We start from the raw sequence: 21,160 nt of genomic DNA, 5'->3' as shown, positions 1-21,160 counted from the left end.
ACGTTTTACTACGACATTTATTAGGAAAAGATTATTATTGTACACTGAATATTATCCTTCATCGAACTTATCTTGTCGTACTTTTAAAGTCTTGCAGAGCGTTTAACAAGTTTTTACAGAAATATGCATTGCAGCGAATAAGTTAACTTTAGCTTTAGTTTATAGTACAATGGAACCTCATTTTAAAAATCTAACTTAGAAAGCTTCTCGACTTTGAGGTGGATACCATTCTCAGCTGATATTAAAATGTTCTTCACGACTATCTTCATGGGTATTTGTGTCTCCGGGGCCACACTAAACTTATAGCCCCTGATCAGATAGGCCAATCCCACACAGGTCTGCATTAGTCCAAATCTCAAACCAATGCAGTTCCGGGGACCTTCGCCAAATGGAAGCCAGGTGCACGACGGTCTCTCAGCGATTGCCTCGTCGGTGAAGCGTTCTGGCTTGAATTTTTCCGGTTCGGGATAAATATCCGGATCATAGTGAATGCCCAGAGCTGGGACCACAACGATTGTACCCTTGGCAATGAAATACTTTGGGTCTTCCGGCGAAAAGTCGGTCTCGGTCATTCTCGTAAGATGTGCCAGCACGGGATACTTTCGAAGGGTTTCTGTAAGCAAAAGCAATAGTCAATTTTTACTTAAGAACACAGTTAAACTTTAGAAAACTCACCCATGACGACCTGCTCCAGATACTTCATTTCCTTGATTCCCTCGTAGGTGAACTCGTTGTTGTGCTTTTCTAGAACATTGTTAATCTCCTCTCTGAGTCTATCCTGAACACCCTGATTGCGGGCCAACTCGTAGAGAGCAAATCCCATGGTCGTAGAGCTCGTCTCGAACCCAGCCACAAAGAAGATAAAAGCCTGGGCGAGGAGCTCGTTGAACGTAAGCCCATCTTCGGAGTTGCCAGCCTGCTCATTCTTATACATTTCAATCAGGCTGTCCATAAAGTCATTCCGCTTCTCGTTGGTCTTCAATCTGTGGTCAATGGTTTTCCTAACGATTGCCGTGTAGAAGTCCTCCGCCTCCTGGATGTTTAGTTTTAGGCGCAAACGTCGCGATAGCTTGGGAAAGCCGAATAGAAATATATCTAGCATATTTCCATAACGATGTTCGGTGATCGCCCGTTTGCCAATTGTCACAAATTCCGCCTTGGGATCGTGCAAACTATTGCAGTTCAGACCAAAGGCGCAGTTACCTATTACATCGGCGGTATAACGTGCCACCAGATCCACAACCTCTAGAACTGGGCTTTCACCCAAAGTAGTTTTATCACTGAATACCCTATCCATTTCCTCTCCAACTTTCACCACTATAGGGAACATGTGTTTCATTTTGCCGGACGTAAAAGTGGGTGTCAGCTTGTGTCTCAAATGCCGCCACTTCTGACCTTCAATGCTGAACAAAGTGGCTGAAAGCGGATCATCGATCTCGTTGTAGAAAATACCCCGATTCTCGAAGTGTTTAAAGTCCTTGATCATGACCCTCTTGACCAGTTCCAAATCGGTCACCACAGCAGTTTGTGTGAAAAAGAAGTAGAAGCCGGCGAATGGATAATCAGAGCCCTTGTATTTGAAGTAGTAGTCCCGAAAGATATGGGCAATGTGTCGTTTATTGGGCCAGTCCTTGATGTTTCCGAAGAGTGCGTGTGGCACATCGTGGGGAATGCCCCTCCTCTGCCAATATCCATGACGTCGTCGTGCGAAAAATAAAAGCAACGACACTAAAAGCGCGATTAGCGAAAGTAACAGCGACATTTCTGGTTCACGTTCCGCTCTAAACTGAGATTCCAATGGGATGATACAACGTTTATAAGCTCTTTTTTATCTCTATCGCCAAGCTCGCGTGTGAATTCTCCTGATAAAATCGTAAACATTTGTTTGTCAAGAGAATCGCAAAGCACAGTTTCTCTTTAAGCGAAACTCTTAAACAAAAAAAATGGCTTTTAAAGTTTTTTTTTTATATTGGTCAAACAAACTTGTGCTTTGAAATCTTATGAATTATTTTTATTGTTCACTCTTCTCGAGAATTATTGTTTATTGTAAAAGAAAAGAAAAGTTATTTAATATGGCACTGCCTGGTGAAATGCTTATACCAAATACCTATTCTTTTACGCATTTCTTTCTGATAATGCCTGTGACGACAAAACGAAATAATCAAATGTCTGACCCCCAAAAAACCTAGATTAGGTAATAATAAAGCGGAATCGCCTGCAGCCATAATCAATGCTATAGTTACCCGTGTAGATTGATAAAAAATGTGTTATGACATGTAAAATAATATGTAAAACTAAAATGAATCCCTATCTCCTCAGTTGGCTTAGTTCTTGGACTTTCAAGTAGATCCCATTGGCGGGGCACAGCAGAATATTGGACTTGACGAACTCGATTTTGGGGTCAGTTCGCGGACAGACGCTGAAGTGAAAGCTCCTGAGCAGATTGACCAGCCCAATGGTCGTCTGCATCTTGCCGAACCTCATCCCAATGCAATTGCGGGGTCCGTCGCCGAAGGGCAGCCACGATGCGGTGGGGCGTTGGGCCAGTTGGTCGGCCAGGAACCGCTCCGGTATAAACTTGTGGGGCTCTGGATACAAGGCCGGATCGTAATGGATCCCGTAGACCGGAATCAGCACCATCTGGCCGGGCTCAATGTAGAAGCGACGGTCACCCTTGGCGGCATATAAATGCCTGGATATCCGAGTGAGCTGGGGTAGAATGGGATATTTCCGAAGCGTCTCTGGAATGGAAATAGATTTAACACTATTTTAAATAATAGAATAGGTAAGATATTAAATAGATAAACATAAGTAAACATTTATAAGGCTTAACATTTTTTTGATAAGTAAACAAAATCATAATTATATAATTTGTAGAGTTCTATCACGAAACACTCTTTAGAAAAACCAAATATTATGATATTTTTGATCAATCAGAACATTAACATAAAGTATTATAATCTGGCTATTATACCAAATTAGCCAAAACTAATATGATGTCACAAAAATATCAGCCCATTTTTGTAGTTGGAACTTAACATTTGCTGTGAAAAAATATTAAAAAAAAAAATATGATTGCATTAGCGGATAATATTAAACTCGTGTTAAACTCCTTACTTCTTAGCACAAATATACTTAGCACTAGAAAAATTTTGTAAATGTATCAGCTGTTATATTTATGATTATTATTAAAATAAAACCCACCTGCAATGACCAGTTCCATGTAGCGCAGCTCCTGCATGGATTCGTAGGTGAATTCCCCCTGATGCAATTTCAGTGCGTCGTCGATTTCCTGGCGCAGCTTCTCCTGAATGTCCGGCTGTTTGGCCAACTCGTACAGGGCGAATCCCAAGGTGGAAGCGGATGTGTCAAAGCCGGCAACAAAGAATATAAAAGCCTGGGCGGCCATTTCCTCGATGGTGAGCTCACCCCTCTGCTTCATTTCGAGCAGCAGGTTCATGAAGTCGCTCCGCACGATGCCCTGCTCCTCCCTTTGCTTCACCGTCTCCCGGACGATGCCCACATAGAAATCCGTAATGTCCTGATGGATCTGACGCATGCGCAGCAGGCGAGCCAGAGCGGGAAAACTCTCGATGAAACCATCGACCAGTTTGCAGTGTCGACGCTCGGAAAAGGCTCTTCTGCCCATTATGGCGAACTCCGCCTCGGGATTCCGGAGGCCATTGCAATCCACGCCGAAGGCACAGCGACCGATGACATCGGAGGTATAGCGGGCCATCAAATCACTGATCTCAAGGATACCGCACATGGCATTATCCGCCAGTTCGCGGCACACCTGAGCCAATTCCACGCCCACTTCGCAAACCGTGGGAAACATGTACTTCATCTTGGCGGAACTGAAGGTGGGCGACATCTTCTGGCGCAGGGGTCGCCACTTGGGCCCATCGATCCGAAAGAGATGACCGGTCAGCGGATCATCCCGCTCATTGTGGTACATCCCACGATCCTCAAAGTTGGCGAAATCTCGTATGAGTATATGCTTGGCCAGCTCCAAATCCGTGATCAGCACCACGGGTCGTAGCATCATAGAAAAGCCGGCAAATGGTGATCCATTGTTCCGGAACTTCTCGTACAGCGGCGTTACAATATCGATGAAGTGTTTCGTTTTGCGGAAACCCTCCATATTGCCCACGGGAAACCGACCCGGGACATTGGCAATGCCCCTCCTGCTCCAATAGCTCAATCGGGTGCGCACAAACCAAAAGCCCACTGCCAGGGCGATCAACAGTAGAGCCACCACATCCAGCATCCTCTCCACACGCGTTTCACTTTCAACTGAATGCTGCCTCTGGCCGAGATTCGCTTCTAATCAGCTCCAGTTCCGAGTTCCAATGTAAACAAGTCCGGACAGATAACCTCGTCAAATAAAACCTCGGTAGAATGAAACGAAATGGAATCGACAAAGCTCGGCTTCCAAAGCTTTGAGCTGCGATTGAAGATATAGCAAAAGCGAATAAAGTGGAGGGGGAGACAAAGTGCACTAAAACCGTCTTGATCTTGACTCATATGTATTGGAAATGTGCATATATGTACGATAGCTTAATATAACGACAATCACTTAAAAAAATTATTATATTATTTTATAAAATATCTAACAGTTCCAATAGGTGAATTTAGGTTTACACCACCTCGCCATTGAGCTTATACTTGAAAAGGTAAAAACAGTTTTGAAATCTATAACTTTCTAAGCCAATTCCACTTACAAATTTTAAATGGGCGGAGGGTAAAAAAAAAAACTTAAGGAGCACCGAAAAACAAATTTGAACAAAATAACCCGATTTTTAAGCGTTTTCCGAAGTCGAGGGTATGAAAATCAATAGCAACTTTCTAAATAGTTTTAAAACCTTAACGATAGACATCTAGAATCATAACTTGGTAATAAACAGAATAGATAAATAAGCATTTATTTTACAGCATTAGGACATGAATAATGCCGTCTAAAGCTTGTGGTAGAATTATCTAAAACATCGTTTTTTAATTTTATATTTTATTAAATTATCATATATGTTACCATTTTTTAAAACTTCCAAAACCTGCTATCGACATTTGTTCAAAATGTATAGTTTCAGTACGTTTCTAGCATATTTTCAAAATTTGAAAAACATTTGAAAGCATTTCCAGCATGTTTTCAAAACGGCACAAGTTTTTTCTGAAAGCTGAAACCTGGTCACACTAAAGTACCTGAATTGTGCAATAGCGGTCGTTATCTGGTGGTTTTGGCCAGATTTATAAATTAAACCGTAGAAATGAGCGGGCGACGAGTGGGCAACGTACTAGCCCTGGGAGCCACCGCCCTGGGCGCCTTTTACCTGGGCACCCACGTGGAACGGCAACACCGGAATGATGAATCCACCGATAGCCTTCTCCGCCTGCCGGGATTACCCACCTTTGGAACCGTTTCGGCGGCCAGCTTGATTCCCGCCCAGGATGCCAATGTCAGCCTGGCGGCGACTCCCTCACGGATCGGCCAGATCATGAAGTACGGCTTTCCGGGACTGGATCACGTGCGATCCCACTCGGATTATGTGCTGTCCTACGATCGGCGGAATCGAGTGCCCCACTGGGTGTTCGAGCACCTCACGGCGGAGTCGGTGGCCAAGAACGATGCGGTGGACCGGTCCAAATGTGACTTCCGGCAGGACGAGAGCATCCATCCGTTCTTCAGGTCACAGAACACGGATTACCGGCGATCTGGATACGATCGCGGGCACATGGCCGCCGCCGGCAATCATCGACTCCACCAGAAGCACTGCGACGAGACCTTCTACCTGTCCAACATGGCGCCACAGGTGGGCCAGGGATTTAATCGGGATGCGTGGAACACCCTAGAGTCGCATGTGCGCAAGCTAACGAAGAGCCACTCCAATGTGTACGTCTGCACGGGTCCACTTTATCTGCCCCACAAGGAGGACGATGGCAAGACCTATGTGAAGTACGAGGTCATCGGGTCCAACACGGTGGCAGTGCCAACCCACTTTTACAAGGTCATTGTGTGCGAATCCCCGGACCACAAGCTCCACATGGAGTCCTATGTGATGCCCAACCAGGTGATCAGCAACGACACCCCCATCAGTGTGTTCCAGGTGCCGCCCGAGAGCGTGGAACGCTCGGCAGGATTGCTCTTCTTCGACCAAATCAATCGCAAACAACTGGCCACCATCAACGGCAAGAAAGTCTAGTCAGTGTAGTCAGCTTAGTTTGGTTTTAGTGTGTATTTGACCAGGGATAGCCCCTTTGTATAATGTAATTTTCTTCTTTTCCAAAGAACTTGTGGATTAATAAAAGTAAACAATTAATACAGATGTACATAGAGATGAGGGCGGTGTTCGTGAAGAGATAGCCAAGCGAGAGGGGGGGATGTGAGTCTAAAACTGGATCTGATGTGAGGTGTTTTAGTGGGTTCGTTACATGCCGCCTTCGTTCTTGGAGCGCACGTCGTCGATCTTGAGTATCATCTTGACGAGCTGCGTGGAGAGCAGGATCTGCTGCTTCTTCGAGTGCAGCGACTCCACCACATTGTGGTTCTTCATGTCCGAATCACCCGACAGCATGCAGTCCACGCCCAGGCTGGGCTTCTTCTCGGCCACCTGGCTGGCCTTCAGCTCCGACAGCGTCTCGATTGGATGCAGGCCGCTGTTCTCGGCCAGGGCCAGCGGAATGCTCTCCAGGGCCACGGAGAAGGCGCGGAAGGCGTACTGCTCCAGGGTGGACAGCTGGTCGGCCTCCTTGGCCACCGCCAGTGAGCAACTGATCTCAGCGGCTCCGCCGCCATAGACAATGCGCGAGTCCTTGACCAGCGAACGCACCACGCAGATGGCGTCATGGATGGAGCGCTTGGCCTCGGCAATGATCATGGCGTTGCCGCCGCGCAAGAAGATGGTCACGGCCTTGGAGTTCTTGCACTCCTCGATGACCAGCATCTTGTCCTTGGACGTGCCAAAGGCTGAAAGGAGAAAATGTCAATTAATAAAGACCTCTGGGTTGCTGGAAACCAATACATACACATCTCGCGGACGAGACCGGCATAACCCAGTTTCTCGGCTGTGAGCTCCTCGAAGCGCGGCACGATGCGTCCCCCGGTGGCGATGGCAATCAGCTCGATCTCCGGTCCGCCGACCCAGCGCACGGCGGGCAACTCCTGCTGCAGCAACAGGTGGTTGGCCTCGTCGTCGAAGCCCCACTGGCAGATGGCCAGGGTGGCGCCGGCGTCCTTCACCTGCTTGACCATCTGCGTGAACTTCTCCTGCTCGTACTCGCGCAGAGCCCTGTAATCCTCCGCGGAGGTCACGTCGAGCTTATGCTTGGTCTTCGGCTTCGGGGGCTCGAACGGGCAGGTGAGGATGGCCAGCTTGACGTTCTTCAGCTCCTTGGGCATCTGCGAGTGGCTGAGCGTCTTGTCCACGATGACGCCCTTCACCAGCATCGAGTCCTCCATGCGACCGCCCACCTTGGTCTCGATCTTGATCAGCTCGAAGTTGACGTCCTTCTTCTCGATGTCGGCCACATTCAGCACGGCATCCACAGCCATCTCGGCCATCTGGCGGTGGCACTTGTTCACAATCTTGCTGCCCAGGGTGGTCATGGCAATCTGGATCAGGGGTTCCTTGTTCTTTGGATCCACCGGGAAGGGCTTGGCGATCGCGTCCAGCTGCTTGATGGCGCACTGGGCGGCCAGCTCGAAGCCATCGGCGATGCGAATGGGATGGATGCCCCTGTCGATCAGACCCTCGGCCTGCTCCAGCAGAGCTCCGGCCAGGACCACAACGCCGGTGGTACCGTCGCCGATCTCGTCGTCCTGCGACTGCGACAGCTGCACCATCAGCTTGGCGATCTCGTGGTCAACCTCCATCAGCTTCATGATGGTGGCGCCGTCGTTGGTCACTGTCACATCGCCGTCGGGGCTCACCATGATCTTGTCCAGACCCTTGGGACCCAGCGAGGTCTTCAGAGTGGATGCGATCTGGCGGGCAGCCATAATGTGCGTCTGCAAGAGGAAAACAGAAATAATTAGTAAGATATAGTCTTTTAAATTCTTATTGAAAGAAGTTTTAAATTAATTCATATCTCTTTGATTAATCCAATTAAGTTAATGACCCTAGATCCTATTACAATATCATGCTAACTTAGAACTAGAACTTATTGATATAAATAAACAACGCTTTGATGTTGTGTTTTATGTATAAGCTTTGTATTTAATTTAACTTGACTAATAACTGTAATATTTTTAAAGATAACTAAATAAGCACATAGCTCAAAAAGCCGTTTTGTAAATCTGTACAATAAGAATCTTTACAGTTTAGACAACCGCAGATGGTTTTATCCTATAGATGTATTGGAATCCCACAAACTAAAAGTAAAAATTTAATGATTTGTTGTTTTTGAACAGAGATAAATAAGTTCATATTAAGGCACCAAAGCTACAGTAAGAAAACTGGCTTTGTCAGGCATTTCTATTGTACTTCCTTCAATATCCAAACTTTTCACAGTGCGCGTGACTCAGCCGGCAATGAAAGAAAAACATCTGGGCGGCGTTTTAACCTCAAAATCTGCCAGACAGTTTAGTTTTTGTCAAATTCTTTGTTTATCAATGCAAGTGAAGTGTAAATTAATGTTTAAAGGTCCGCCTTACTCTTCAGATGCGATATATTCAGCAAATTCACCTAAGTTACCCACTGTCTGCCCTTTGCGAACCGGCTTCATAGAACATCTGGAATGTTCCACTGACGATGCGTCATTCTCGGGGCTCTTTTATGGAAACTGCCTTCAAAGTAGGCCTCTTTCCCGGGGAGAACCTCAATTTAAGCTCCACCAGGATGCGGAATCCCCCGCTGGGATCAGGCAAATCATATAATTTACCTTTATGGCATCTGTTCCTGTGATGCGCTTCTGGCGCTCCTGATCGCGCAGGATGATGAAAGGCCGACCATATTCGTCGAACGCGAACGTTCCGGGAAAGGCGCTCATGGTTTTCGAGTTGAAAGGCTGACGGATTCGCACGTTTTTCCAAGATTTATTTCCCGATTTATTTTGCCTAGCTCCAACGGACGAACGAACGACTGAACCTAAATTACACCAAACGCGTTTCGGCTAGAGCTGGAAGACAAAACGATAATATCGATACATACTAGTATTATTTTTTAATATTAAAAAAAGGATTGGGGTACTCCCTTAAATATTCATTTTAAATTAACTGTTAATTTTTTAGTGTTTTATTCTAAACTGTTCTATTAAAAAGAAAAAGTACAACAAGCCGAAGCTCATATGCCGTTTAAGGTGCTTACAAAAGTAATGTTAAATTTATGTGCATTTGTATAACATTTTAAATCTTTCTTTTGTATATGCTAAAAGTTTTAAAAACATCAAACTGACATATTTTAAAAAAATTTAATTTACGTTATTTTTTTAATTATAATTCTTTTATATGCTTAACAGGGGCTCACGTAAACCTAGTTACATACCTAGGTAAATATTGTTGAATGTTATCAATACAAAAAAATGTAGGGCTACCTTTTAACTTTTGTAAGTTATAATTATTACTTAGGTTTTAAAATAACTTGATTTTACTAAATTAAATATTTAATTATTTAAGCAAATATGATATTATAATAGCTGAATATCACAACAAATGAAACTTTGAGGAGATTATATTACAATGTCCTTAAAATTTATTATTATAAAATGATGTGTATCTTCCACCTTACCAAAGTACTTATTTTCAAAAATATGTCTCACCTAGTTTCAAATAAAATTTTTATTTTTTTAATTGGAACATTGTTATTTAAAAATATATATATTTTTTTGGAATAGAAATATCGATATCAATTAGTGTGACCAAACGTTAGCAATCAAAAATCTTCTGAAAGGCCCCGCAGCAAATGCTATAAAAGGAAAGACACGGTGGTATATTTGTCAGTTTTATACTAAATTTCGACACAATCACTTCATAAATAGCTGGGAGGTTTGCACCCCACAAAAAGCCAGTTTCAACACAAAAGTCAAACTTCGTTCGATTCGATTTATTCTCAGTGCGTTAAGTTGCAACCATTAAAAGTGAAAATGCCTTCCAATATGAATAATAAACTGTAAGTTAATGGTTTCCATTGGATGCCATATACAAAGAGAAAAAGTGCATAGTCGATTTTGTAGTGAAAAGAAAAAAAATGAAATAGTGCGAGGGAGTCCACGACCCCTTTCCAATTGGTGGCAAGTAGGTTTGGTTGTAATGGTTTGTAGTGCAATAGTTTTAGTGTAACCTGCTAATATATCGTGTAACGGTGTTGGTTTATTTTCTCACGTACGCACACACACACCTAGCCTGGTGCAGCTGTGTGGGTTGGTATGTTTTTTTTGTAAAATCATCTGTGACGCACACAGAGGCAAAAACAAAAGGAACGGCGACTGAAATAAATGGAAATTGTGGCCATGTTTGTGTGCTGGCACGTTTCGTAAGTAAAGTAAATAATTGATTTCAGCTGAAGCTGTGAAATTAAATTTTTTACTTTATTTTATTGTGATTTATTTATTTACTGTTTTTGTGTTCCGCTCAAGATGGCTGCCCGCAGGGTTGCCGTTCTTTCGTCGCCACTTTGATACTTTTGTTGATTGTAAACACAAGTTAATAATAATACTGCATCCGCTTTCTATAATCGCTTTAACAGCTCATTTGTTTGCAGGTCTTGTTTATTAATTAATTAGCGGATAAGACACATCATGTTTGCGCATCTGGCAACGCCGAACCCCTCATTTATTTACAGGTTGACCCCCCTTCCAATTGGAGAATCCCCAAGCAAGTGTGTGTGCGTGTGTTTCTCTTTTCTTTGTTTACTGTTTCGCCTTCTTATTGGAATTGGCATTTGGGAGCTGCATTTTTGCGAAAAACGGGACTTCTTACCAAGCTCTTAATTTCCCCTTGTTGCCTGAAACTTGGTCATTCGTTATGTCATATAACAACACAAACACATACACACAAAAGAGTAATTGCTGTAAACAAGGGAAAATTCCACTCGCCATTGCAGTTTGCTTTGTTTTTGTTTTTGTGTGGCAAGTGAGATAAAGTGGTGGGAAAGAGAGAGATGGCTGTATGTATGTATGAATATACAGCAATATTGGGTCATCGGCTCTTTTTCTAGCAGCTTCTTTCGTCTTCCATCCCTCCCGCTATCTCGATTTTATCTTATCTTTTTCAACCACATGAGATCGTATCCCTTATCGCACCTATTGTTCTGGTAATACCATATAATTTCCAGTGTTTGTTTTATGACATCTTGCTTTGCCTTTGTCTGAAATCCTCTTAGTTGTTTGCCTACTACACTTTTTTTTACGGCTGTTTTCCCTGTCGAAAGATTGTACCCTGATCCCCTAATATTTGTCCAAGCAGAACGTTAACTTTTGATGTTGATTACACAAGCGCACCAATTACGTCGTCTTATCACCTATATTTTATCTAGATCAAATCTAGTTGGAATACTATCTATATGGCTTAATTTTCTTTGTTTCACTTAACTTGTGTTCCATCGCGCACTGGGGAAAAAAAATCTGAACACAAAGATTGATTATATAAAAACTCATTTTTTAGGACTCGACGGCATTACTCAGTATCGATGACACGTGATTCGGTGCTGAAAGATTAGCAAAAATACGTTACACGTTTTCGTGGTAAAGAAAAATACATTCATACAGTTGGGGTCACAAAAATATAACCTTCAAAACTTTACCGAACTTTTTACTGATTTAATTGTTTTACCGTTTTTGTAGATAGAAAGGGCAACTTTCAATTAATTACTACACTTACTCAATTTGGTTCTATTGAAGAAATTTGACTTTAATTTAAAAAACGAACTCTTTCAATGTCAATTAAATCTAAGCATAAAGCCATAACTTGGTTTATTGGGCACGATAAAGACACCCTACTAATTTTTGTTTATATATTTTCAAATAATAAACTGCTTATTAAAACAAGTTAATACTAAGCAAGTTTATTGTAAGCGCACCTCTGGTGTTTGTAGACAAGTATCAAGTATTCATATACTTTTACTCATGCATAATACAGGCTATACAGGCAGCGCGTCATGTTAACTGTACCCCTTTTGTTCCCTCTCTAAATCCTCTTCGTATATCTGTAGAGTTTTGTTTATGGCAGTTATCGCCCATTTTGATTAGCCATTATTTTTTGTTTTCGTAAGTTTGGCTACAAAAAAATGACAGACACGTGCAGCCGAAAATAAAAATAGTCATGCTTTTAGACTTGACTAAAACGGCGCACTAAACACATTTCACTCAGACTTGTTGTATATTAATTTTCCCGATATATTAATAGCGTGAGCTCTCTCTGTATATTTTGTTTGTCCATTGCGACTTTGTAAATAAAATGCTGAGCTTGCCGGCATTTTTGCTTATAGGTTTTTGCGCCTTATTTGTTTAGCGATTCACCACAATTTTGCAAGGCAGAAGGGGCTCCATTTGACCTTGGTTTGTGCTGTGAGTCAGCCCCCCGCCCAATTCAGATCCATATCTGACCGACCGACTGTACCCGTTTGAATATCTCTCGACTACTAGGTACTGGGGTATATGTATGTACATATATCTCGTGGGGCCTCCTAGTCGCTGCTACTTAATCACATAAATGATGCCGCCACCGTTTGGATGTCGTCAGTCGCCAGACAAACGCCCAAAGCACAGCACCTCACGGATCGCCGAGAAATCCATCCCCACTGCGGAGAGAGGCAGAAAAGCAGGCCAGATTACAGATCTTTTCGATGTGAATTCCAAGCCCCGTCGAAGGACCGCAAGCAACGCAACCTGTGATAGATAAAGAACGCAAACGAAGAGACAGATAGTAAACTGCAGCTGTGATAAATCCAAATCCCCACCCGACTAAATATTTAACTTGGCAATGACGACATCCAGTGATATGGTGGCACAGCCAGAGAGCCAGCACATCTCAGGGTACGTTCGCAGAGCACACTTACTTGTTGATTGATTGGGAAAGCATTTTCAATTGCCCTGCACGTGCCATCGATTCCTGTGCATTAACACTGCCTGCCATTCCCATAAATTGCATCCATTAAGCTATATAATATTTGCATTCATCTGGTCATCTGGTCGCTGTTCCCATTAAGAAGAGGCCTCTATTTCGCTCAATTCACATAGCGCTGCCAAGTGCGCAGTTTGTTGATTTAATTGGCTCGGCAGAAAGGAAACAACAAAATGCCTGGCATATTTCGCACCAACTCTCTGCCGGCAAACAATTCGAATATAGCGTATATAGTATAGGTATCCGTGTATGTTTTGTGCCGTCCTCATTGTATGTCTGATTAACACCTAAACGAATCCGAATCCAAATCAAAATCTGAATGCGAATACGTGAATAAAGAGAGCTGTCCGTCGACAGTCCAAGAATCCATTAAACACTGTCATGGAATTGCTCTCTTTGTATAATATTCGACGCTGCGCTATGAGACTAACCCCAACTAAAACCCAGTTTGTCTGGCCTAACCTGTCCGTTGTCCTGTCTGTCGAGGTGTTTTCTCAATCCCAAAGGACTTCCCACGAATAGTGAAATGAAGAGAGCTATCCGTCGACAGTCAAGTTAAAACTGATTGTAATACTGTCATGGAATTGCTCTCTTTGTATAACATTCGAAAGGCGACGATTTCAAGACAGTGTGCTTAACTAGTTTAAAGCAAAACTTGTAAGCGTCCTCTGGTTATGGTGTTTAATCCTTCCCCGCCTTTCAGCGTTCTTGCTTTGACGTTCTAGAAAGCAAACAGGCTCCGTTTTCAAATTCAAGTTTCTTTTGTATTCTTGGCTTTCGTGCCTGGTAAATACTTTACAAAAAATCTGGAGAAGTTCAACCCGCCCGCTAATAATATAGTGCCCGCAACTTAGAGATTAGAAATGCCTTGTTGAGGTGTCGGTTCCTAAAGGCCGCCGCGTCCCCGTCCGCCGGTGGGTCCTCCTTGCCAGGCTCCGCGTCCTCCGCTGCCGCCCGGAGCTCCTGGCGGTCCGCCACTGCCTCTTCCTCCGCCCGGCGGCCCGCCTCTTCCTCTGCCACGTGCTGAAAGGCGATTTCATTATTAGTATTTGCATAATGGGATGGAGGCATACATTTACTACAAGACTGTCAATAAAAATAAAATTATTTATTCAATTACACACTGTTTGAAAATTGGATATATATTTTTTTTTATTCTGGGGAAAATATCCGGGTAAAATGCGATTAAAAAGAATTTCCAAATAAAACTATCTAACAACTTTTCTACATTTACAAATTTTGTTTTTTTTTTTTATAAATATAATAGTATACAAATACTTTTTACAAAGTGATGTTTGTGATATGTGATGAAATTCTGACTAGGCTTCTCGAGCATTTAAATTTTCAGCTTCTTGAAATTACTGGATTGTCATATGTATCTCACTCCTTTTAAACATCTTGTGAATACTATATATCCCACTTTTACAGATTAAACGACTGTTTCCTTAAATATGTTGTTAAAGTTCCTGTTCTCTCCTAGGAGAGAAAAAAAAAAAACATACAGTAAAATACAATTCCTAGATCTGTAAACCTCAAATATTTCTCTAAAATGTGCTTAAACTTTTAAATTAAGATTAATTTGTTAAATGAAATCACTGGACTACGCTGTGCTCAAGAAAAAGTGCCTATACCAGTGCTGGAGAAAATTCTAGACGGTATAAAACACTATATAGATTGATAATTTCATTAAAAAGACAGTTTTGTAGGAATACATGTTAGCAAAAGTGCCCGACTCACCCTGTGCGCGCAGAATGGCCGCCTTGCCCCTTCCCGCCGTCCCGCCTAATCCCTTGCCCGTCTGCTTCTTGAACATCGGGGCATTCTTCAGCATGTCGGGCAGTATGAGGAATCGGATCTTGGAGCCCCGGATATAGACGTTCTCCAGGTTGGCGGTGCGTCCGTCCCGGTAGGTGACCGTGATTTGGGTCATCTGGCAGTTCATGTTGTCCTCCGCCTCGATGAGTTTGCCTCGGTAAACCTCGCCGGTAATCGTCTCGCAAGTGATTATGTGGCCCTCGGCCTCGTGCAGCACTTTAATGGGTACTCCAATCGACATGGTTGCTGGGTTTTATTCTGTTTTTCAGTTAGCTACAATAGATTTAACACTGTTTTTTCCGGCACTGCTAATATCTTTCTGCGTTTTTCTTTGCACAAACGTTTATGCCGAGTGTCTGTCTGTGTGTGTGTGAGTGGTGTGTTTGCTTTGACAGCTGCCATCCGCCATCTTGTGGTGAAATTGCCGCGTGAGCGCAGGGTTGCTTGCACCGCGTGACTATCGGTGGGGGTGTATATCGGTTCTTCCGATAAGGCGCGCTTATCTTAACGCTTCAAAATCAACACCAGCAATGTGGTACGTCATAAAAGCGATTAATTTAATTGTCCATGCTCGGCTGATAAGGTTTTTGTTCTGTCTTCGTGGCCATTAGTTTGTTACTAGCTATTGCGACGTTCAGTTACTTATTGAGTTTTACTCTGCATCATGTTTTGGTAAATTATTATTTATGACTGGGGCTTCGAGAATTTTACTTGAAAAGCTTTGCCTGATTTTATTCGAATAAAATGGAGATTAATCTTAATTATTAAAAAAAATTGAGTTAACAACTTTGAAAATTATTTTAAATTTGATTTTGAACAATATAAACGGCCGACCAAGTACTTATAGAGAAAAGTGAATATTAGAAATCGTTTTAAAGTAGGAAATGGATAGGCGGCACTACAAAATCGATCAGGCACATACTAGGTAAATACAGATTCCATAATAAATAAACCATTTTTCCATCCCACAGCGACCCAGTGTTTAGTAGTGGCTTCGTTAGAAGAGACTTTAATGACAGCGGTATTGCCGATGGCAAGCTCCGCACCATCTCGACTTCGTCTTGCGCCACGACCATGTCATCGGATTCCTACCGCATCTCTCTCGGCGTAGGGCCTCTGTGGTGGTCCTGATGTCCCTGTCCACCACAGAACAGATCACGATAGGGCATCGCTCTTAACGGGTTAGTACTATAGTTGGTATAGTATTATTAAATTATATTATTAAATATTCTTGTTGACCTGCAGGCTACAGCCGTAAGTCTTCGGTCGACTCGGCTGGTGGCAGCCTGTACGAGGGCAGCTCCGGGGCGTCGTCGTTGTCGTCCTCCCAGTCGGATTGCTCCGACTTGGAGTCGCAGCTCGACATCCATTCGCTGTGCTCGAACGATGACTGCCAGGAAGTGCTGCGCCAGATCTTGCAGCACGACCAGCCGGTGCAGATCACCATCAAGCTGCATGTGACCGAGGACCAGTACACCAATTGGAACACGATTTTGAATCCCGTCAACAACATTCTGTATGTCGCTCTACCAAAGGACCTGCCGCCGGCCGGCTCCAAGCAGACCTTCATCTCGCTGCTGGAGTTCGCCGAGGACAAGCTGGAGGTGGACGGCATCGTGATGGTCATGCCCAAGGATCAGCCGGAGCGGGCTCGCCTCATCGAGGCGTTCCTCTTCATGGGCTTCGAGCCGCTATCCAGGAAGGCACCGCAGGCACCACCGGCCGCCATCAACGACAACGAGAACCACTACTTCCTCTACAGCATCGAGGAGTAGTTCGACGGCAAGGGGACGATTTTCGCCAACACAAAACGAAAGAAGAAGAAGATCTTAATCAGCAACAAACCTATATCCAGTCCGTAGTTTCAGCAAATAGCTCTATTAGCTCTCCTTAGATCCAATGACATATTGAACCTCCAATGTGTTCAATGAGAAGCAAATCAACCTTTTTAAGTCTTCGCGTTTACGTAGTCGAAAATCGTTTTGAAATTGTCTCCGGGGAGCGGCTTCATTTTTTGGTAGTTCTTCAATTATGGCCAGCCACGTTAAGAGCCTGATCGCAAATTACTATATTAAACTATAATCAAAAAAAAAAATACGAAAGAAAATGTAAAAAAAAGTTTAAAACTAGAAAATGTCAACAAAAAAATGTATTAATCCTAAGTTTATTCGTGAATCAATATTTTGTATTTATGTTTTCGCTTTTGTTGTAATCACTATATTTCTTTTCATGTATTTTCAATATTTTATACAATTAAGCTTATATATTATGTATGGTAATCCCAATTTGTTCACACTAGAAAATATTATATATATTTTTATTCACTTTTTGTACGCCTAAAGCGATGAAAACGGGAAGGAAGAAAGTTGGAGGAGGATTGAAAGGGAACACACATATGCATAAAAGCTAATTCACATACGCCAGTAAAAAATCCATATACACACAATATCCAATATTAATAAACTTATTAATCAATAGATTCCACACCACGCAAGCAAACGCGAGCAACTCTTTTATTTATTCCACTTAAATGTATGATTTTATTGATTCCAATAATAAAACATATGACTTAACAAAATTAATGATGTGTCGACCCGATTATTAAAAGTATTCTGTTTATGACGTCCAGTGGCAGTGCGCACTGTTATTGTTTCCAAATATCTCGAGTGGAACACGGCCAAAACTCATGATTAAATTTATAGTCAAGATCGCCCTTCTTCCTTTCCTCTTTTTTCCAGATAAGAGAAAATTTCCGATTCTTCATCGTTGGAGTGTTTCTATTGTTCTACTGCTTTTAAATTGAACCAGCCTGATTGGAATTTACAAAGATAGCGATTAGTTTTAGTCCACTATGGGAGTGCTGACTGTGGCTATTGATGATACTCTTTTGCTCTCTACGAAGCTCTTCAATGAAATTTGTTATCAGAGAAGTAGACTATAGAATAATACAAATGGCTGCAATTTGTCATCATCGCAAATATTATACTTGATAACCTTGAAGTCATTAATTTCTAAGTTTCACGGTTAAGATTATACTATAAAAAATTAAAATATATTCCTATAGATAATTTTTTTTTTATTTACACTAGAGATCAAAAGAAATCATTGCTTAAGATTTTTATTATTAAAAGACTTCTGTAATTAATGAACATAAGTTGACTTCAGAAATTTTTAAAGATTTAAAGATTTAAAGCCTTAAGCTATTATGTATATCTATAATCCAATCAATATAAAGATTTAACTTGAAGTGAGCTTTAATATAACATAATGGACATATCGAATAATTTTATCTTCTTCAATTTTATTTAATTTATTTAAAGATTTAATTTTTAATTTAGACACATTATAAGGTAAGATTATTTTTGCGGTAAAGCTATGGTTATTGTTCAGCTATCTCTAAAATAAAATGGTCTGTGACTAACTATTTACGACTGGTTCAAAGCTTTTATCAGCCACTGTAGGAGTGTATCTCTGCTTGGATAATGTTCTTTCAAAATTGTAAAAAACAGAAAGACTTTTTCAGAGAACTGTAAAGCGCGGCCTGAAATCTTGGCCTGCTAATCTCAGCTTTATGAAAATTATCCAACAGCTGTTCACCGCCAGTTTGTCTATTCGGTTAATGGGCGATAAAACTCAGGCGCACTCAAAAGCGAAAAAAGAAACATATAGCCGACTATGTGATATGGGGGCTTGGGGCTACATATATAAAAAAAGAGATAACGATATAAACAGCAGCGGAAGAGACTCCGAAAAAACAGTCGAGTGTGGAACGTCGCTGGGTTTAGACGAACGCAAAAGCTTTGTTAATATCCCGGAGTTATCATCATGCTGAAGGCGGTGAGTTTAGTGCCAAGGGGCGGACATTATCTTATCGGGGGGGCTTTTAGATATGGCAATTGGTTCAATTTAATTTACTTTCAATCCCTTCCAATTATGTTTTCCCCCCGATTTGCCCTGATTGCTTCGGATGGCGTATCCAGATAATTGTTTTTGCCACTATTTTGGTGGCCGTGGCCTTGGCCATGCAGCCCCTGGAGGATAATGAAAGGAAACACCATTTGAACCACAAACGCCAGTTAACTCAGCACCACCAAGAGTTCCAGGTGTTGAAGCACTCGGCCAAGGATCACAATAAACATGGAAGGAATCTGCACCATGTGGCATCCCACACTAAGGAGCACAAAGCCCATGAGCACTCCACAGCCCAGAGGAAGGGAAGGCAGGTCAAACAGGAGCACGGGCACAAGAAGAGCCACCACCAGAAGGAGCTGCACTCCCGGAAAGTTCGATCCCACTCAAAGAGCAGCAAAAACCATCACAAAAGGCACACAGGATCGGGATATCGTCGCCACTAGGAGTGATATCTTCTGCCCATGATATATCCTATTTAATTCCTAACTTATGTGAATGTCAGCTGTATCCGGATGCCAAAATAAAAGCGGAGCACTGAAGTCAAGCCCACACGAATTCCTAATACAGTAGTCACTCTTTTTACATAACATAACCCATAAAGTGTGGTTCCTTTTGAATTTGTTTCCATATGTAAAAAGTACAATTTTCTTACATAATGTATGCCATGACCAAAAAATAAACTCAAATACAATTGAACAAGTTTTATTCCCAACAAAAATCAATTTTCAATAACTTAGAAACTTAATTTTATAAACTATTTCGGAAAGCTACAGTTTTTCTGCAGAATTAATGTTCTGGAATCAGAAAACTAACTTATAAAAGGAGTTCAAAATGGATACATTTATAGTCTATAAATAATATATTTATTTGTAGATTAAATAAAAAAACACTTTTTAAAAAGAGTTTTAATATACAAAAGAATCAACCTATTAAATCTATATTAATTTGAACTCTTAAAAGAAAAGGCTCTTTAGAAAAAAAAAAGGATATATGTATCTTATCTGATGACCAGTTTCTATTAACGTTAACAAAGTGAAATTTGTGATTGCAATGTAATTATCCCTTAGCCGATATCCACTGTGGAGTCCAGCTCTCTTCGTGACCCCGTTTATGGCCCAAAAATTGAGCTTATGTGGATCGTTAAAGATAGGTCTTAAGTTCAGATGTGTAATTACGCTTGGCCAACTCGGTATTTTGTTATTTTGTTACGTTGGCGGGCCATTGAAGCCTCAATTTCTTTGGAAGCGCCGACCAAGTCCCAAAAATCCGGTTTTAGACAATTGAAATCTGAAAATAATAAACCGCACATGCGAACGTACTCGTGTACATAAAGTGTTTTGTTTTTATTGCAATAAAGCCGGTGTTAATTGTGGTCTGGGGTCAAAAACTCCAAATGACGTCATCGTAATGGTTGCAAGACAGTGAAAGGGTTAAATTTTAAGGGGGCTTGTATAATTTCTTTGGTTACATAGGATTTATGGGTCTTAGGAACTGGTGTTTGGGACAGTTAGAGTTTGATATTTAACCCCAAACGGGGTAAATTCGCGGACGGTAAAAGCCGCCACCATAACTGCGATATCCTCCATAACCGCCATATCCAGAATATCCGCCGTACTTATAGCCTCCTCCATATCCGCCGTATTTATAGCCTCCCCCATATCCGCCGTAATAAATCGGAGATGGAGCTGCATAGTATCCGTAGCCAATGGTATCAGACGTAGAAAGATCACCCTCTGCAACAGCTTCTTTGTTCTGAAAATATTTATTTATTATTTGTGTCTTAAGAAAGTACGATTACGACCTACTTCAATAGGTCCTGCAGTTATAGATCCAATAATAACCAGACACAGAAGAATGGATAGTAACTAAATATGTAAAAAAAAATATTATTTTAACACATCGAGTTAAATTTCCATTGTAACCAGTACCTTTGCCATTGTTGACCTTATTTGCGAAATTTCACGGGGATGTACTTGGGTTTTTATATTTTTCTCTCAAATTAGCAACTTTTTCCGGTCGTGTTCTGGATAGAAGCGTTGTTGTCCGTAAACTGTGATCCCCAACTGCCGTCCAACAATATTTATAGTGGGCAATGCAAAACATCCCGGTGATCGATTTCGCACATGATCATTGATTGGACAAACATTCTGGAGTCTGGGGAAGTCGTTACCCGATGGGAAATGAGAGGTGTTCTATATCAGGGTCAGGCTGATGACTCGATCAGATATTCTAATTCGGTTAATTGACTGTACGAAACATGTTTTCAGTTCACTTTTTATATTCAACACCATTTTTAAAGTCATTTACGGGTAATGACTTATCAGATTGAATACTCTAAGTTGCTAGCGAGAGTCCACTGTATGAGAAAAATTGGGAAAT

General features: G+C 41.9%; 6 protein-coding genes across 6 annotated transcripts; 3 read left to right on the top strand and 3 right to left on the bottom strand.

The window, feature by feature from the left end:
* Window positions 1-3: 3 nt before the first annotated feature.
* Window positions 4-9,106, bottom strand: LOC108144700. Its single transcript, XM_017269790.2, has 8 exons — window positions 8,878-9,106; window positions 7,024-8,005; window positions 6,427-6,964; window positions 5,404-5,516; window positions 3,205-4,326; window positions 2,311-2,741; window positions 676-1,786; window positions 4-613 (listed from the first exon to the last, which is right to left on the bottom strand). The coding sequence occupies exons 1-8, from the start codon at window positions 8,983-8,985 to the stop codon at window positions 183-185; spliced, it is 4,836 nt and encodes a 1,611-aa protein (XP_017125279.2). The 5' UTR covers window positions 8,986-9,106; the 3' UTR covers window positions 4-182.
* LOC108144701 (endonuclease G, mitochondrial) lies at window positions 5,127-6,317 on the top strand. The gene has a single exon (XM_017269791.2). The coding sequence runs from the start codon at window positions 5,268-5,270 to the stop codon at window positions 6,198-6,200; it is 933 nt and encodes a 310-aa protein (XP_017125280.1). The 5' UTR covers window positions 5,127-5,267; the 3' UTR covers window positions 6,201-6,317.
* A 3,570-nt stretch (window positions 9,107-12,676) lies between the features above and the next one.
* LOC108144551 (ornithine decarboxylase antizyme) lies at window positions 12,677-17,451 on the top strand. Its single transcript, XM_017269525.2, is given in 4 exon segments — window positions 12,677-12,966; window positions 15,841-15,997; window positions 15,999-16,050; window positions 16,115-17,451. Coding segments are annotated over 4 exon segments (792 nt in total). The 5' UTR covers window positions 12,677-12,913; the 3' UTR covers window positions 16,645-17,451.
* Window positions 13,797-15,212, bottom strand: LOC108144552 (small nuclear ribonucleoprotein Sm D3). The gene is made up of 2 exons (XM_017269526.2): window positions 14,792-15,212; window positions 13,797-14,077 (listed from the first exon to the last, which is right to left on the bottom strand). The coding sequence occupies exons 1-2, from the start codon at window positions 15,108-15,110 to the stop codon at window positions 13,941-13,943; spliced, it is 456 nt and encodes a 151-aa protein (XP_017125015.1). The 5' UTR covers window positions 15,111-15,212; the 3' UTR covers window positions 13,797-13,940.
* A 1,147-nt stretch (window positions 17,452-18,598) lies between the features above and the next one.
* LOC108144927 (histidine-rich glycoprotein) lies at window positions 18,599-19,499 on the top strand. The gene is made up of 2 exons (XM_017270092.2): window positions 18,599-18,706; window positions 18,850-19,499. The coding sequence occupies exons 1-2, from the start codon at window positions 18,695-18,697 to the stop codon at window positions 19,222-19,224; spliced, it is 387 nt and encodes a 128-aa protein (XP_017125581.1). The 5' UTR covers window positions 18,599-18,694; the 3' UTR covers window positions 19,225-19,499.
* A 601-nt stretch (window positions 19,500-20,100) lies between these two features.
* LOC108144928 (neuropeptide-like protein 29) lies at window positions 20,101-20,843 on the bottom strand. The gene is made up of 3 exons (XM_017270093.2): window positions 20,710-20,843; window positions 20,587-20,646; window positions 20,101-20,533 (listed from the first exon to the last, which is right to left on the bottom strand). The coding sequence occupies exons 1-3, from the start codon at window positions 20,716-20,718 to the stop codon at window positions 20,303-20,305; spliced, it is 300 nt and encodes a 99-aa protein (XP_017125582.1). The 5' UTR covers window positions 20,719-20,843; the 3' UTR covers window positions 20,101-20,302.
* Window positions 20,844-21,160: the final 317 nt, after the last annotated feature.

This window comes from Drosophila elegans, unplaced genomic scaffold (assembly GCF_018152505.1).
Source record: "Drosophila elegans isolate 14027-0461.03 unplaced genomic scaffold, ASM1815250v1 contig_183, whole genome shotgun sequence".
NCBI classification, from domain to species: domain Eukaryota; kingdom Metazoa; phylum Arthropoda; class Insecta; order Diptera; family Drosophilidae; genus Drosophila; species Drosophila elegans.
Note: the sequence above shows the minus strand (reverse complement) of the source record. Positions and strands in the feature narration are given on the sequence as shown.